General features: G+C 36.5%; 3 protein-coding genes across 3 annotated transcripts; 2 read left to right on the top strand and 1 right to left on the bottom strand.

Moving 5' to 3' along the window:
• Window positions 1-1,571: 1,571 nt before the first annotated feature.
• LOC110111665 (protein RTF1 homolog) lies at window positions 1,572-2,351 on the top strand. The gene has a single exon (XM_020843640.2). The coding sequence runs from the start codon at window positions 1,572-1,574 to the stop codon at window positions 2,349-2,351; it is 780 nt and encodes a 259-aa protein (XP_020699299.2).
• A 2,072-nt stretch (window positions 2,352-4,423) lies between these two features.
• LOC110111664 (uncharacterized mitochondrial protein AtMg00810-like) lies at window positions 4,424-5,689 on the bottom strand. Its single transcript, XM_020843639.1, has one exon. The coding sequence runs from the start codon at window positions 5,687-5,689 to the stop codon at window positions 4,424-4,426; it is 1,266 nt and encodes a 421-aa protein (XP_020699298.1).
• A 3,988-nt stretch (window positions 5,690-9,677) lies between these two features.
• LOC110111663 (protein RTF1 homolog) lies at window positions 9,678-15,668 on the top strand. Its single transcript, XM_020843638.2, has 4 exons — window positions 9,678-9,868; window positions 12,741-12,903; window positions 13,850-14,068; window positions 14,223-15,668. The coding sequence occupies exons 1-4, from the start codon at window positions 9,678-9,680 to the stop codon at window positions 15,666-15,668; spliced, it is 2,019 nt and encodes a 672-aa protein (XP_020699297.2).
• The last annotated feature ends 322 nt before the right edge of the window (window positions 15,669-15,990 follow it).

Genomic DNA, 15,990 nt, shown 5'->3' with positions numbered 1-15,990 from the left:
CGTTGTCTATCGTCGCCGTCGCCAGCCACCTTTGCTGTTTTGCTTTAAATAGCCCCAATATGATTAATAAAGAAATTTCACACACAAACAAAAAATTTTCATGAAAATAATTTCCTTCTTTTTGAATCTAAAGTATTCCACCTAATTATCTAATTATAAACTTTAATTTCCCATTTAAATATTTTATATGAGCATGTAGATGCTGCGAATTTAGATTTAGAAAGTGAAGGCATTATTATTATCCATATCACCACTGAATCAATAGGTGTATATTTTTCATAAAATCATAAAGTGAAGGCATTAATATTCTTATTATATTAGGATTGTAATCAATCATATCCATCAGACTGTAAAAAAAGTATGATTTGCATATGGTTGTTCTAAATTATGCACTTTTTTCATTTAATTGTACTTTTTCTGCAATTCATCTTCAAATATTTTTATAGTTTTTACATAAAATGACGATGTACTTAGATTTGTGCTTCAATTATTAACATTATGAATATCTGAGAATACAATTGTGCTGAACTTTTAAGAGGAAGCTTTTGCATTCCAGATCTTCAAAGAGGAAGCTTTTGAAGTCATGGCAGATTTGGATAGTTTGCTGCTTGAGGCTGCCGATCGGACCAGCACACCTACAAGGAAGAACCAAACCAATGTCCATTCAAGATGGCAAGGAGAAGCTTCTCGTAGTGGATTCAAAGAAGATGGTTCTAATAACTCAAAGTTCAATAAGTGGAAACACACTGGATCAAGAATCTCTCTGAAGAAGAGTGTTGGAGGCCATTCAGAAAAAGGCAAGATGAGAAGCTGGGGGAATGGAAAAGATAGTAGGTTTAATGGTGATGAATCTGACAGTGCACTATCTATTGAAAGTGATTTGTATAAAGATGAAGCAGATAAGGAAGAGATGAGTAAGCTCTCAGAGCTAAATCGAGAGTTGATTCTTGCAACCAGGAGTGAAAAAATGGATGATTATCGCTTGAAGAAGAGAGGAAGAGACTCATCAACTAAGGTGGAGAATTCTGAAAAAGAGTTCCCTCCACCTTTTCCTTCTCATGGTCATTCTTCTGTTAGAACAGACAAAACCAGCTGCAGAAATCAATGCATTAAACGAGCTACGAGCTAAGAGGATGAGGCAGCAAGAACCAAATTCATACCGCAAGTATTCACTTGCAATCACTGTTCCTAAATCTGATTCAAGTGACAATAGTGATGATAGAAAAGAAGACAAATTATCTGAAGATAACGACAATTATGATAATTCTGATGATTTAATGGCATCTAAGTCAAGACCAATCATGTATGAAGATGTGAAAGAAATTACCATTCGTAGATCAAAGCTGGCTAAATGGCATATGGAACCTTTCTTTGAGAAAATAGTTGCAGGATGTTTTGTTAGAGTTGGTATTGGGATGACTCGCAATGGTCCAAAATACAGGCTTTGTGTAGTCAATAATGTCGATGCAACTAACCAAAATCAACAGTATGAATTCGATGGTCGAACCACTTGCAAATGGCTGAACTGTATATGGGGCAGTGAAGCATCAGCAGCTAGATGACAAATGATTATGGTTTCTAACTCTCCACCAACAGAGGAAGAATTCAAGGAATGGCTGATAGAAATGGAACGTAATGGAAGGCACATTCCTTGCCTGCAAGAAGTTGATGAGAAGAAGGAAGAAATTCAAAAGACGAACACTTTTGTATATTCACCGAGAACTGTGAAGAAGATGATAGAGGTAAATAAATCATCTTCTTCAAGGCCAATCAATGTTGCAGTCGAAAAGATCCGTTTGAAGGCTTCCATCGAAACTGCAGAGAGTGCTGGGAAAGAGAGTGAGGCGGATAGGTTGCGTGCGAAGCTGAAGGAGTTGGAGGATTTGTCTAGACAGATTAAGCCAGCTGATGCAAGGTCTTTCAGATTATTGGAAATGAACCGCAAAAATAGAGCAGAGAATTATAAAAAAGCATCAGAAATGAAGCCAGTTGATACAAACTTAAAGTTTGGTGAAGAAGGTTATGATCCTTCCGCCAGAAAGTGGACTAAGCCTCTTCTTCAATGTGTGATTTATAGTAATGAAGAAACCAAAAATGTTGATCATGATACAAACAAGCATGAAGAAGCTTGCAAGGAATCTCTTGTGGAAGCCATGGAGGAGGCTAAAGATGAAGGGAAACTTATTGACACTAGACCTCCGGTTGATCATGGTGAAGAACTAATGGCATTGCATAACTTTGACTTGCCAATTTCGTTGGCTGCTCTGAACAAATATCGAGGAGCAGAGGGTGTTCAACGAGGCTTCATGGAGAGGAAGCGAAAGATAGAAGCAACCATTGGGCATGCCTGAAGAGTATGGAAAAAGTAAAGGATTCACACTCAGCATTAGTGACTACAAGAGACGCAAAGGTTTCATTTTGGGTACTTAAGACTGCTAGTTGAGGTATGGAGGTTCATTCCATTCAAGCATTGGTAAAATTTTAAATCATTATTATTATCTTTTTTAGGGTAGATTTTAGTCTAAATAGTGAAAATAGCTTTGAAATTTCATAAATTTCCTTACAATGCTACTCTATGTACAGTTCAGGTACTAATTTATAGTTTTTTTTTACATTTTTGTGCTAAATAATAATAGATTACATATTTAATTTGCATATGGGAAAATTTTGTAGTGTATATTTTTTACTAATGTTTTGTTTGGGATGAATTTTCTTCTTCTTCTTAAATTTGCTTTCTAGTAAAAAAAAATTGTTTACTAAAAAGCTGCTTAAAAAATCAATAAAAAATCTATCCCAAAGGAAGTCTAAATTTTGATCAGTCTAATATTCCCCTCCACCAACCCGAAAAAAAAAAATAATAATAAGAGAGAGAGAGAGAGAGAGAGAGAGAGAGAGAGACTTCTCTCTTTATTTTGTTATCTAATTTGAGTGACTTATTTCTCTCTTAATATTAATAATGTAATTGAATGATGGCTACTCTTACAATATTTTAATAGTATTATTTTATAATCTATAATATATTTAAATAGATAATAATTTTATTTAATAATTATATAATTTAATATACAAGACTTGAATTAGCTTAAAAAATGATTAGAATTATTCAATATTGTAATTTTGATATCAAGTTAAGACCAATTTGATCAAGTTTGTTTGTAGGGCATCACCACTAAGTAAATCATCTTAATGGCGCACGACTTTTGAAAATTCGTGTGTGATTGGACGAAAAATAAATCTAAAATAATTTGTTGATATATTTGAAATTCATAATTCAGTTCGTTTTTGTCATGTTCCATAATCATGAAATTCAAGCGATTTTTTAATGCACAGTATTAACTTCGCCACTTACGCTACCACCCTCCATCTCATCGCCACTGCTCGTCATAATTTGCCACCTCCTACCATCCACATCGGCTGCCTCTACCAGTCGCTTGTCGTCGTTGTCACCTGCCATATTTCTACAATGCGTATATTAGAAATGCATCATAAAAAAAATATTGAATATAAATACATAAAACTCTTATTTTCAACATGTATATAATTTAAAATTAATATTTTATAATTTTTAACTCTTAGGATTTACTTGGGATAACTACAAATATTTTGTAAGGAAGAATGTGAAACTATTGTGAAAAAATAACTTTTTCGAAAGCTTTTGTGTATATTCTAAATATGTTCTTTTCTAAGATATAAAACAAATGCTCTCTTAAAATTATCACATGAACAACTCTTGTTATAAAAAATGACTTTTTATTAATGAAGTTTTAAAATAGTCCCATAACTATTCATATATGATTATTTTAATCCCAGAATAAAAGGTTAATCAAATTTAATCTCACAACCATACAAAATAATTCCTTTTGGGACACAACAAGAATTAATTTTGTTAAGTCGAGGACTAAATTAGTCATTCACGATAATCTTAGAACTAATTTAAAATTTTTATATTTTTGCATAAAATCTTAAATTATAGTAATAAATAATAATCAAATAAAATTTTTATTATATTTTAAAAAATAAAATAGTGAAAAAAATTATTGCAAAATATACCCTAAATGTTTTTTTTTGGAACGGGCATATATACAAGCTACCACCCACTTAGGAAATGCCTGACGGTGTAACTAATCTCTCAAAGGCAAAAGGCTGTGTTAATATCCAGTTGTTGTAACGTCTAGGTTTTCCATCATGTAAAGATTTCTTGCTGAGGAGCAAGAAGGTGTCGCAAAGCTTGGAAGAGAAGAGAAGAGATCTCTTCCAGATGAAGACAAGAAGAAGACAGAGAGATGAAATAGAAAATAATATTGCTTCAACTCAGGTTACAGACTAATGTCCTATTTATAGATACAATATGTTAAGGAAATAAAATATAATTTGTAACTAACTAATTTTGACGTGTAAAGGTGTTCTAACATCCCCTCTCAAATTAACGATTCAATGGACGAATATTTAATTTGGATCTAAGAATGTTAAAGCGTTTGGCTGGCAGTGGCTTAGTAAGATTAATGTCTGCGATCTGATCCTCCGAGCTGATGTGATGAAGTTGAATGGCACCGTTCTTTATATGATCGTTAATGAAATGATAGTCGATTTCTATGTGTTTCGTTCTTGCGTGGAACACAGGATTGTGAGCGATTGCAATGGCCGATGTATTGTCACAGTAGATCAGTGTCGGTTGTAGTTGAGGTATATGAAATTCTGCTAAGAGTCGACGCAACCAGATTGTATCGGATGTGGCGGACGACAGAGAGCGATATTCAGCTTCGGTGGAGGATTTAGCGACCGTTGCCTGTTTCTTCGCGTGCCAGGAGATAAGAGTTGATTCCAAAAAGATATAGAACCCTGATACGGATTTCCGGTCGGCTTGATCCGACGCCCAGTCGGTGTCCGTATATACTCGAAGATTGAGGTTGTCGGTGGAGATTGGAAGTCTGAAGTCCAGCGTTGCCTTGACGTATCGTAATAGCCTCTTGAGATCTTGATAGTCCCTGTTCCGTGGTGAGTGCATATGCTGGCATATGTTGTTTGTGGCAAACACTATGTCAGGCCTGGTGATGGACAGGTATTGCAGCGAACCAGCTAATTTCCGGAAGTGAGTCGGAACGGAGTAAGGCTGATCATCGGGTTGAATACGTGGCTTCATGCCGAGAGGGGTGTTCGACGGTTTGCAGTCTTTGAAACCTGCAATTGTAAGGAGATCACGAGCGTAGTGTTCTTGGTGTAGAAAATAGTTGTTGTTATTTTTGATCACCTGAATTCCGAGGAAGAGAGAGATGTCACCTAGCTGTTTCAGCCGAAATTCTTGTTGCAGTTTCCGGAGAACTCCTTGAATGTGGTCATTATTATTACCTGTAACCAGAATATCATCCACGTAAACTAAGATGAATGAGCAGATTTTATTTTGAGTGAAGATAAGTAGAGAAGGATCTGCTTTGCTAAAGCAAAATCCCAGAGTTTGAAGATAGGAGGTGAAACGATTGAACCACTGTCGCGGAGATTGTTTAAGCCCGTAAATTGATCTATGCAGCTTGCAGACATGTTGAGGCAGTTGTGAGTCTATGAAACCCATTGGTTGTTTCATGAATACTTCGTCTACGAGTTCGCCGTGCAAGAATGCATTAGACATATCTAATTGAGTTACCGACCATTGATTTTGAATTGCGACGGTGAAAATAATGTGTATCGTGACCATCTTTGCCACTGGACTAAACGTTTATGTGTAGTTAACTCCGAATTCTTGAGAGCATCCTTGCGCAACGAGCCTGGCCTTGAATCTGTCCACCTGTCCATTTGGAGCGAGTTTAGTTTTGATTGTCCACTTACATCCTAGAATTGGTTTACCTGGTGGAGATGGAACGAGAGACCAAGTAGCGTTTTACTGTAGAGCTTGAAACTCCTCTGACATGGCTTTGCGCCAGTGCTCCGATTTGGAAGCTTGAGAATAGGATGTTGGTGTCTCTGGAGCGTTGGTGTTCACGGACAGATCAAAAACCTGCTTGGGCTTGGATATACCCGAGCGTAGTCTCGTGATCATCGGATGATCTTGAGCTAAGAGTGGAGCGTTGGTCAGCAAAACCGAAATCGGTGATCGTTGATGGCTGGGAGGCCCAATGTTCTGCCCATTGGGCATCTTGAATTGGAGTCGGGGTGTCTGGCAGTGAAGGAGTGGGAGAATGAGATATCGTGGAGGTTGGTATCAGCAGAAGCGGGTTGTGATTTGGTTGAACCGGTCTGTTGGGAGCAGGAACATTAATGAGTTTATAAGGGAACTGGTCTTCATCGAACACTACGTGTCGGGAGATGAAGATACGCTTCGTAGGTGGATGAAAACAGTGATATCCCTTGTGTTGCGAGGAATACCCAAGTAGAATGCATTCCTGTGCTCGTGGTGATAGTTTTTTTGGTGCTTGAGGACGGGTCCAAGGAAAACACAAACATCCAAAAGTTTGAAGTTGGTTATATGACGCCGATTTATCGTATAGGCGTTGATATGGAGTTTGATTTTCAATAGTGGCAGAGGGTACCCTGTTTATCAGGTAATTGGAGGTGGATATAGCCTCGGCCCAGAAGTGTGGCGGTAGAGATGCAGCGTGTAGCAAGGTTCGAGTAGATTCCAGTAAGTGTCGGTGCTTCCGTTTCACAGTTCCGTTCTGTTCAGGTGTATAGGGGAAGCTCACCTGATGGTTTATACCGTTATTTTGAAGGTAAGTTCGAAATTCTGTGCTTGTAAACTCACCACCACCATCCGATCTGAAGTTTTGAATGGTAGTATTAAATTCTGTTTTGATTATATTATGAAATTGTTGAAATTTGGCAAATGTTTCATCTTTTGATTTTAGTAGGTAGAGCCATGAAAATTTTGAAAACTCATCTATGAAAATGACATAGTAAAAGAAACCATTTAAGGAAGGTACAGGAGCCAGACCCCATACGTCCGAATGAACTAATTGAAATCTTTTATTACAAACCGAAGAACTGGTGGGAAAAGAGAGCTTATGACTTTTTGAAACGTTGCAAGAAACACATGCTGAGTTGTGCGACGCCGTTCTTGGTATTTCTGGTATTTCCCGATTGAGCAGCTGGAGAGATCTTGTGCTCGGATGTCCTAGTCTGGAGTGCAACCGGAAGTGCAGATCGGACGACGCCTTTAGAGCAGTGATCTTATTGTTGGAAGGAGGCCTGATTTGATACATGCCATGATGTGTGGGACCTCGGAGAAGTGTTCGATTGTCCCAGCAATCCTTGATAGAAAAACCGTTAGAGTCAAACGATACATAAACATTGTTATCAGATGTAAGTTTTGAAATAGATAAGAGATTGTGAGCAAGTTCAGGGACATGTAGCATATTACGAAGCTTTAGCTTACGATGGGAATCTGGGAGTGGGAGCAAACCGTTCCTGAGTTATGTATGGGTAGAGTGCTCCCGTTAGCTATTGATACAGACTCAAGCCCATTATATGGGTTGGATTGCTGAAAGTTGATGGTATCGGCGGTCAGGTGAGACGATGCTCCCGAGTCCAAGATCCAGTCGCCGGTGGACGAAGATTGTTGTTGAACGGTCAGGGCTTTGGGATTCGACGGAGGTGCGTATTGGAGATTGCATATGTGCCAACAGTTTAGCGCAGTGTGCCCGTTCTTGCCACATATTTGACAGCTTGGTTTGACTCCCTGAGTACTGCCAGTGTGGGTTTATTCTGTGTGAGAAAAGTTCCTTGTATTATTTGTTTTACCTCTTGACCGATTGAATCTTCCTCTGTTTGTCGTGGATCGGGTGGAGAAAAGCGCCACCATCTCGGATTGATTTCTTGAGAGCATTCGTGTTGAAGATTGATCTCTTCGCTGCATAGCAATGAATACAAGATGTCGAGGCTGATCGGATTTAGAGACGTCCTGATCGCCATCTTAAAAGGATTATACATGGCCGGTAGTCCGTTGAGGATGTATAGGATGATGTCCTCTGTGTCGACTTGCGATCCCGCTGCGGCTATGTTATCTACAATAATCTTGATTTGATCAAGATATTGATTCATGGTGCGATCCTTCATTTGGATCTGATGGAGTTCATTCTTGAATTGAATGACTCTTGATCGATTTGTTAGTTGTAGCCTTCTTTCGAGTGTGATCCACACCTCATGAGCCGTCGTGAGTGTGAGGACATAAGGAAGAACTGAGGGAGATATGGTGGAGAAGAGTGCTGATATGAGATTTCGATCAATGAGAGTCCATAGATTGTGTTCTTTCTTGTTGGAGGCTGGCAGACAAACGGTGATTCCTGTAAGGTGGTCACCGAAACCATTTGCAGTGAAATGTTGATGCAATTGTAGTCTCCAGATAGAATAATTTTCGGTGGAAAGCTGTGTGGGAACAAGAGTCTTGATGTTAGAGATTAAAAATTTGAGAGGAGTGGGAATGACAAACTCTGCAAGGCTCTCTGAAATTTCTGAAGTAGTCTTCGTGATGTTGCCGATTCTTGTTCGACCATAATGCCGGTAAGGAAAGAAAGAAGAGGGCTGTGAAGTGGAACTCCATTGAAGACTAGACTTATTCATCTACTACATAACTAGCAATAGAAGTTGCGGCAATTACTATTTGGTAGTCCTAGCCACTTGTAGTCTTTCCTGCTACACTTAACATCTTTCATCATCTATCAAAAAGGGTGAAGTTTCCAGTTGCGGGGTGGGGATCAACAAATCGAAACACACGGTTGCCTTTCTCTGTTTCTGAAATCTACAAGACTTCTCTCTTTTTGTTTGAACTATACTTCTATAGCTGATTTGGACTAGCTTTTCTTTGCTTGATTGGTTTGGTTCAGTTTCCTGACCCCTGTTCTTTAAGAAATTCTCTTAGACCGTCTTTCATTCATTCTTTCTCACATCTTGGTGTTATTCGTATCTGTAAGTAAGGTCTAAATTATTTTGAACTCTCGTAAGCTCTACATTAACTTTCACAGAACAATTTTGGATCCAACTGTTTAAATGGAATTGAACATATGCATTTGCATCATTGGCCATATAATCACAACAACAATAACAACAACATCAAGCCTTTGTCCTACTACTTGGGGTCGGCTATATAAATCTTTTTTCACCATTGTGTCCTTTTAAAAGTCAAATTTTCGTTTAAATCTAATAAAGAAAGGTCATTTCTAATATTATATAACCAAGTCGTCTTTTTAGGTCTAGCTCTACCTTTCTTAATATAAGTCAAATCATATACCTCTACTTTTCTAACCGGGTCATCGGAAGGCCGCCGTTTTATGTGACCAAATCATCTAAGGAGACTCTCTCTAATCTTATATTCCACTGGAGCTACTCCAACCTTTTCATGTATATGCTCATTTCGAAATACTTCACTTTTGTTTGGGTGGATTTTTTTAAACAAAAGTGAAGTCTTTCAAAATATCTAAAATGTGTACTCTTATTAATCACAGAAGTTTTTTTATTTTATTTTATGATTAATATGGGATGCTTGATTTTGACTACCATTAAAAATTATATATTTATTGCTTTGCAGGCCATTTTCTATTACTGGGTGACATCTAACCTATTCTCCCTTCTGTATAGATTTGGTAAGCAAAATTAAAAAGCTTAAATGACAAATCTCTCTAAATAATAACAGTACTGAAGCGCCCTCCAGTGAGGAAGTTCTTAGATCTTCCTGAAGCCCTTCCCAAGCTGGAATGGCATCGCAGCCCAATTTCTCCTTCTTTGGCACATCGAAGCCAGTTCTTCCTTCAGCCTCTCGTACGCAAGAGATTGAATCAACGCCGGCTAAAACCTCAGAACGAAGGGTATCTTCATCTGCTGTTATCAGCCAGCGCATCAAGAATCTTGAGAAGAACGTTAAAGCCAGAAATAAATACCATAAGAGGTGAAGATCAACTGGAAATTTTGGTTCGCGTCATAAATTATACACGATCCTTAGTTCTTAAAATATCGTGAGCTGCTTTTATAGATTAGTATTTTGTGATTAGGCAACGAGTTGCTCATTGTCTGATAATATATGAATTAAATCATAAAAAATGAATTAAATCATAAATTTTTATGATTATTGAATAAGTTTTAGCCAAATTTTAAAGCTTAGTATATAAATAAATAATTTTTAATATTGACTCATATATATATACAATGATAATTTCGGGTTACGGGTCGGGTTCGGGTCGAATCCGAAACTGACCCGGATTCAAACTGGTATGAAATTTGAACCCGGACCCAACCCGGGTAGATAAACGGGTCGGAAATTCGAACCCCACAAGTGCAGGACCCGCAGTTATTTTCTCCCCACTTAAGCGGTGGTATCGCATGAGAGGTGAATCGAGCATGAGTTGGAGGGTTACCAATCACGATCTACTGTCAACTGAGAATTAGGGTTCCTCTTACCACTGTCTCAAATATACTATGATCCTTGTGACATCTGCCACTTGCCAATTACAGTCCCTAACTCGGACCACCATCGACTGTCGACTGTAGTTCCTCCAACTCACGTTGTCTGTCAACTACGGTCCCTTCAACTAACATCTCTCACAGATAATGGTCCCTCAGACACACATAGATCACCGGCTACGTACGGTCCTTCCAACCACCGTTGCTCGCCGACTACAGTTCATCCTATCTCCGTCGTTCGTCGACTAAGGTTCTTACAACCACCTTCATCTTGCCAACCAAATAAACATGCCAAATTTCTCTTGAAAATGTCTCCCTTATCATTGGATTCTTTCAACCACCACCATGTAATGTGTTCTATATGATGTATATTTACTACATCATGCTAAGGCCTCTAACCTCGAAATAATAGAGCTTCGATATTGGCTATGGATTTCTATCATCGAGCATATTGTAATATCTTCACTATGATGTTTATGTGTTTATCTAAGAAGGTTAGAAGTTTGAGAAGGGTCAAATGTAAAGTCTATGAGTCAAATTAAAATTTAAGGAATTGAATTCAACTATTGTTTGTTTGAGTTATTTATTGCTATATTAATGAAGTTTTGGTTGTGTTGATATATTCCCAACTCATCCTTTTATCAACTCATGGCTCCTATCGAATAAAAATTTAATACAATTCTTGTCTGTATGGGTTGTGTACTGTTATATTAATAAAGTTCAGGTTGTGATTATATGTTTTCAATTCATATTTTTATTAACTATCAATTATAACTCACGTGTGCTCATCATAACACCCACATGATTCTTAAAAAATAAATGATTTCTTCAAATACATTTAATTTTGTGAAATTGTGCTTTTTGAATCACATTAAGATGAAATCTCATCTCTTTTATCATTTTAATTTAATATATCAATACAATGTTATAATATCATATTTATAATAAAAATTTGAACTTCCCTTCTAAATATTAAATGATTGATTTTATTGTATAATTAGTTCTATAAAGATAAACAATGTATTTTTCAATATTGAATTGTAAAACAAAATTAATATTTTTTCTCTACTACAATTTTAACAAAAATATCTAATTCTTGATTAAAGTAAGTTGTAATTATAATTAAATTTTTTAAAAATGATAATGTTATTAAATTTTCATTACATGAAATTTTATTTTTAAATTTTTAATCACGTGCATTTAATGCACGTGCAAGAAAACTAGTATATATATATATCTTGAATCAAAATGCCTAACTTTTAAAATATAAAATTCGAAGGGAACATCAAGCAGTCAATCACACAAACTTTCGAGCTGGTAGTTTTTCAACCCTAAATTTTTAATTCAAGAAAATTTTTATAAAAAACTTGCTTTAAAAATAGTAAGAAAGCAGTCCCAAACAAAGCCTAAGGTTTCATTTGGAACGGCTTCTTTATTGCTTCTTAAAATAACTTTCGAGTACAAAAGTTAAAATTTTTGTGTGCTAAAACTGCTTTAAGAAGTAGTAAGAAAGCCATCTAATCTTCTGTTTTGTTTGGGACAGCTTTCTTATTGCTTCTTAAAATGACTTTTTAGTACAAAAATGTAAATTTAGTACTAAAAAGATGTTTTAAGAAGCTGAAAATAAGCCGTCACAAACAAAACTTTAGTTTACATCTCCAACACTTTCTAATTATTCAAGTTACCGTGTGCGCTATAAAAACCAAAACCTAGAACAATATTACATATCACATTGCATTTTTCAAATGTTGAATAAATCTTATTCCAACCTTATTCAAAATGTTTAGTAAGATTTGAACAATATTAGAAAAAAGTTAGTTCAAATTTAGAACCCTAAATGGCTAAGGTTCGAGTAAGGATTGCTTCTAATTTGAAGAAGGCCCGATCGAACTTCGAAGAAGATTCAAATATGAGTTGAACAAGATCTTAGCATTGGTTCGAATCCCAATTTTGACCCATTTATTAAGCGGATCATGTTCGGGTCGATTGGATTCAGATCGGATCAGAATCCGACTCGTTAACCTATTTTGACAATCCTATTTGAAAATAAAATCTTTAATTAGAAAATATTTAATCAATATCAGTAGCACTAAATTAGTAAATAAACCCATTCCACTAGTTGAATCCGGATTTTTTTCCACTATAAACAGAATTCTGTTACACAAAACCATTCTCCCATCAGACCGGATCCAACTACTGATCTATAAATAGTTATAGAGCATCCTCAAATCCATTCATCAGGATTTGTCTCTTCTCACTGTCGTTGGTGCCGCCCTCCGACGAGCTCAACGACTGTTTTCGACGCTTCTCCAGTGACCGTATGCGTATACTGACGATTCTTGAAGGCTACATTTGCACAGTTCTGCAAGTCCTGAAATTGTGCTCTTAGCTTCCAATAAACCCTTCCGGCGTCTTCTCGCCTACGCCGCAACCGAATGCCGGTATGGTTCAGTTACTTCCATTGCAAGTTTGCCGCATTTGTCTTCTTCAAATATCTCTGATCTGTTAATGGAGTTTGATTCAGTTAGAATTATTCAATGAAAAATTGTTAACAATGTTGTTTGATTTCTTGGTTTAGGATCTAAATAACTCATAATTCAAAGAAATATTCAAGCGCTAACTCTAAGTTCTAGATTTTTTTAGGGGCCATTTGATTTGCTGAAAAGGATAAAGAGTAAAAAGAAATGTAATGTAAAAGAAAAATTGATTGTTTGATTTGATGAAAAAAAAGAGACTATATTGTATGATTCCAGTGAACACATTTTTCATTTTATGATTCCTTTTTATGTATCGTAAACTCACTTAGTTTTGACCAAATTCCTTTTCACGGCAAGCCAATCACATTATGTCCGCCCGTCATTGCCGCCACTACCAATCACCGGTCACCGCCACCATCTGCCATGCACAAATGACCACCGTTGCCGATTGTCACCATCGCCGGCCACCTCAATTGTTTTGATTTAAACAACCCAATATGAATAATTAAGAATTTTCAAACAAAAATAAAAAATTTTCATGAAAATAATTTTTTTCATTCTGCATCTAAAATATTCAGCCTAATTACATTATTATAATTGATATACTTTAATTTACCAATTAATTATTTTATACGAGCATGTAGATGCTACGAATTTAGATTTAGAAAGTGAAGGCATTATTATTTTTATCCATCTCAGCACTGAATCAATAGGTGTATATTTTTCCTAAAATGATACCAAATTCTATTTAAATATACATTCCAATATTGCTATTATATTAGGCTGCAAAAAAATATGATTTGCATATGGTTGTTCTAAATTATGCAGTTATTTTCATTTAATTGTACTTTTTCTGTAATTCATCTTCAAAGATTTTTATAGCTTTTACATAAAATGGCGATGTACTTAGATCTGTGCTTCAGTTGTTAACTTTCTAAATATCTGAGAATACAATTGTGCTGAACTTTTAAGAGGAAGCTTTTGAATTCCAGATCTTCAAAGAGAAAGCTTTTGAAGTCATGGCAGATTTGGATAGTTTGCTACTTGAGGCTGCCTGTCGGACCAGCACACCGACAAGGAAGAACCAAACCAATGCCCATTCAAGATGGCGAGGAGAAGCTTCTGGTAGTGGATCCAATGAAAATGGTTATGATAACTCAAAGTTCAATAAGTGGAAACACTCTGGATCAAAACTCTCTCTGAAGAAGAGTGTTTAATGGTGATGAATATGACAGTGCACTATCTATTGGAAGTGATTTGTACAAAGATGAAGCATATAAGGAAGAGATGAGTAAGCTCTAAGAGCTAAATCGAGAGTTGATTCTTGCAACCAGGAGTGAAAAAATGGATGATTATCGCTTGTAGAAAAGAAGAAGAGACTCATCAACTAAGGTGGAGAATTATGAAAAAGAGTTCCCTCCACCTTTTCCTTCTCATGGTCATTCTTCTGTCAGAACAGACAATCCAGCTGCAAAAATCAATGCATTAAACGAGCTACGAGCTAAGAGGATGAGGCAGCAAGAACCAAATTCATACCGCAAGTATTCACTTGCAATCACTGTTCCTAAATTTGATTTAAGTGACAGTAGTGATGATGGAAAAGAAGGTAAATCATCTGAAGATAACAACATTGATGATAATTTAGATGATTTAATGGCATCTAAGTCGAGACCAATCAGGTATGAAGATGTAAAAGAAATAACCATTCGTAGATCAAAGCTGGCTAAATGGCATATGGAACCTTTCTTTGAGAAAATAGTTGCAGGATGTTTTGTTAGAGTTGGTATTGGGAGGACTCGCAACGGTCCAAAATACAGGCTTTGTGTAGTCAATAATGTGTATGCAACTAACCAAAATCGACAGTATGAATTCGAAGGTCGAATCACTTGCAAATGGCTGAACTGTAAATGGGGCAGCGAAACATCAACAGCTAGATGGCAAATGATTATGATTTCTAACTCTCCACCAACAGAGGAAGAATTCAAGGAATGGCTGAGAGAAATGGAACGTAATGGAAGGCACATTCCTTGCCTGCAAGAAGTTGATGCGAAGAAGGAAGAAATTCAAAAAACTGGCACTTTTGTATATTCACTGAGAACTGTGAAGATGATGATAGAGATAAATAAATCATCTTCTTCAAGGCCAATCAATGTTGCAATCGAAAAGATCCGTTTGAAGGCTTCCACTAAAACTGCAGAGAGTGCTGGGAAAGAGAGTGAGGCGGATAGGTTGCGTGCGAAGCTGAAGGAGTTGGATGATTTGTCTATACAGATTAAGCCAGTTGATGCAAGTTCTTTCAGATTATTGGAGATGAATCGCAAAAATAGAGCAGAGAATTATAAAAAAGCATCAGAAATGAAGCCAGTTGATACAAACTTAAAGTTTGGCGAAGAAGGTTATGATCCTTCCGCCAGAAAGTGGACTAAGCCTCTTCTTCAATGTGTGATTTATAATAATGAAGAAACCAAAAATGTTGATCATGATACAAACAAGCATGAAGAAACTTGCAAGGAATCCCTTGTGGCAGCCATGGAGGAGGCTAAAGATGAAGGGAAACTTATTGACACTAGACCTCCTGTTGATCATGGTGAAGAACTAATGGCATTGCATAACTTTGAATTGCCGATTTCGTTGGCTGCTCTGAACAAATATCGAGGAGCAGAGGGTGTTCAACGAGGCTTCATAGAGAGGAAGCGAAAGATAGAAGCAACCATTGGGCATGCAGTGCCTGACGAGTATGGAAAAAGTAAAGGATTCACACTCAGCATTAGTGACTACAAGAGACGCAAAGGTTTCATTTTGGGTACTTAAGACTGCTTGTTGAGGTATGGAGGTTCATTCCATTGAAGCATTGGTAAAATTTTAAATCATTATTATTATCTTTTTTAGGGTAGATTTTAGTCTAAATAGTGAAAATAGCTTTGAAATTTCATAAATTTCCTTACAATGCTACTCTATGTACAGTTCAGGTGCTAATTTATAGTTTTTTTTTACATTTTTGTGCTAAATAATAATAGATTACATATTTAATTTGCATATGGGAAAATTTTGTAGTGTATATTTTTTACTAATGTTTTGTTTGGGATGAATTTTCTTCTTCTTCTTAAATTTGCTTTCTAGTAAAAAAAAATTG

Source organism: Dendrobium catenatum, unplaced genomic scaffold (assembly GCF_001605985.2).
Source record: "Dendrobium catenatum unplaced genomic scaffold, ASM160598v2 original_scaffold_72769, whole genome shotgun sequence".
Classification (NCBI taxonomy): Eukaryota; Viridiplantae; Streptophyta; class Magnoliopsida; order Asparagales; family Orchidaceae; genus Dendrobium; species Dendrobium catenatum.
Note: the sequence above shows the minus strand (reverse complement) of the source record. Positions and strands in the feature narration are given on the sequence as shown.